This window comes from Aplysia californica, unplaced genomic scaffold, assembly GCF_000002075.1.
Source record: "Aplysia californica isolate F4 #8 unplaced genomic scaffold, AplCal3.0 scaffold00372, whole genome shotgun sequence".
In the NCBI taxonomy this organism is placed as follows: domain Eukaryota; kingdom Metazoa; phylum Mollusca; class Gastropoda; order Aplysiida; family Aplysiidae; genus Aplysia; species Aplysia californica.
In genome coordinates this window covers 41,133-42,305 of record NW_004797642.1, presented here as the reverse complement: position 1 = coordinate 42,305, position 1,173 = coordinate 41,133, and the positions used below count along the sequence as shown (strand labels likewise).

Sequence of the window (1,173 nt, the reverse complement as noted above, 5' to 3'; positions counted from 1 at the left end):
AGATGGAGAGAGAGAGAGAGAGAGAGAGATACATCGATTCCTTCTCTTTGTTTATTTCGACCTATGCAATGAAAATAATTTACAAATAACAGAACATCATATTCTAATAAAGATTGTATTTGTCTTCTCTCTTCCTTTCTCTTTCTCTCCTCAGAATCGTGGTGAACTTCCCTCCGTTTCCAACACTGGACCTGGTGTTGAACCCTGACCCCAAGAACCCTGTCCAGACCGTGTATTACACACCTAGTGGAAGCTGGGATCTGGTGGGCACCTACATGAACGACTATTACAGCGGGAGTGAGCATTAGAAAGTTTATATTATACGGTGTTCTCAATCCATAGACTTGTATTCCTAATCCTTGAAGTAGAAAGCGCATTGTCATGACCGCCATAGACTTACATGTATATTCCTAGTTTAGAACGCGCACTGTCATGGCCGCTACTCTTTGCTCTCTTTTAAAATCTTATATATCTAAATAAGAAAGAATGTTTTTTTAAATAGAAAAAACCTTCGCTGCTAAGCGTTAGCAACATGGATGGGTTGCACCATTACGCCCGAAAGGAAGGACAGAACACTGGAGTCAATATAGTTGAGTTAGCACCACCCCCTCCCCTTTCCAGCCATCCATCCTAAACAACCCCTCGCCCTTCTTGCTTAGTTTACTTTTCCATCCTCCGGCGTCTTTAAGCGTTGAGGGGATATGTAGTTTTCTGTGGTAGACCAGCTCTGCAGCTCTTTCAGTTGAGATATTATGATTTTTCAGGGTTCTCTTGTCTCCCTCAATCCATTTCTTGCGTGCCCTACCTCGTCCTTTGTAGCCTGAGTACTGAGTACTCGGTGGTATAGGCTCTCAAAGCTGGCTGTCAAGGTAACATTCGTAACAGGCGGCCGAACCATTTTATTTTGGTTTTGTTGTTGTTGTTGTTGTTGTTGTTGTTGTTGTTGTTGTTGTTGTTGTTTGCTTTTTTCCCCTTTTTATGAAATGCAAGAAGAACTCAGTTCCAATAATAGTCGCTCTTACTTCTTCATTGTGCTGCCTGTCTCTTCTTGTGATGTGAAGTTGTTGGGGGTTTTTTTGCGAAGACATTTCGTCTCATATGCCGTGGTTTTGTTTTCATGGGTCCCTCTGTCCCCATCCTCACCACTCAAACCGCTCCTACAAACCCCTCCCC

At 43.0% G+C, this 1,173-nt stretch overlaps 1 protein-coding gene across 1 annotated transcript in view; it reads left to right on the top strand.

Moving 5' to 3' along the window:
- The window catches only part of LOC106012437 (acetylcholine receptor subunit beta), a gene marked incomplete in the record, with an annotated part of 34,741 nt that overhangs the window by 23,091 nt on the left and 10,477 nt on the right, over positions 1-1,173 (top strand). The window contains 1 exon segment of the mRNA XM_013085422.1: positions 155-297. Within this exon segment, the coding sequence (XP_012940876.1) occupies positions 155-297 (143 nt within the window).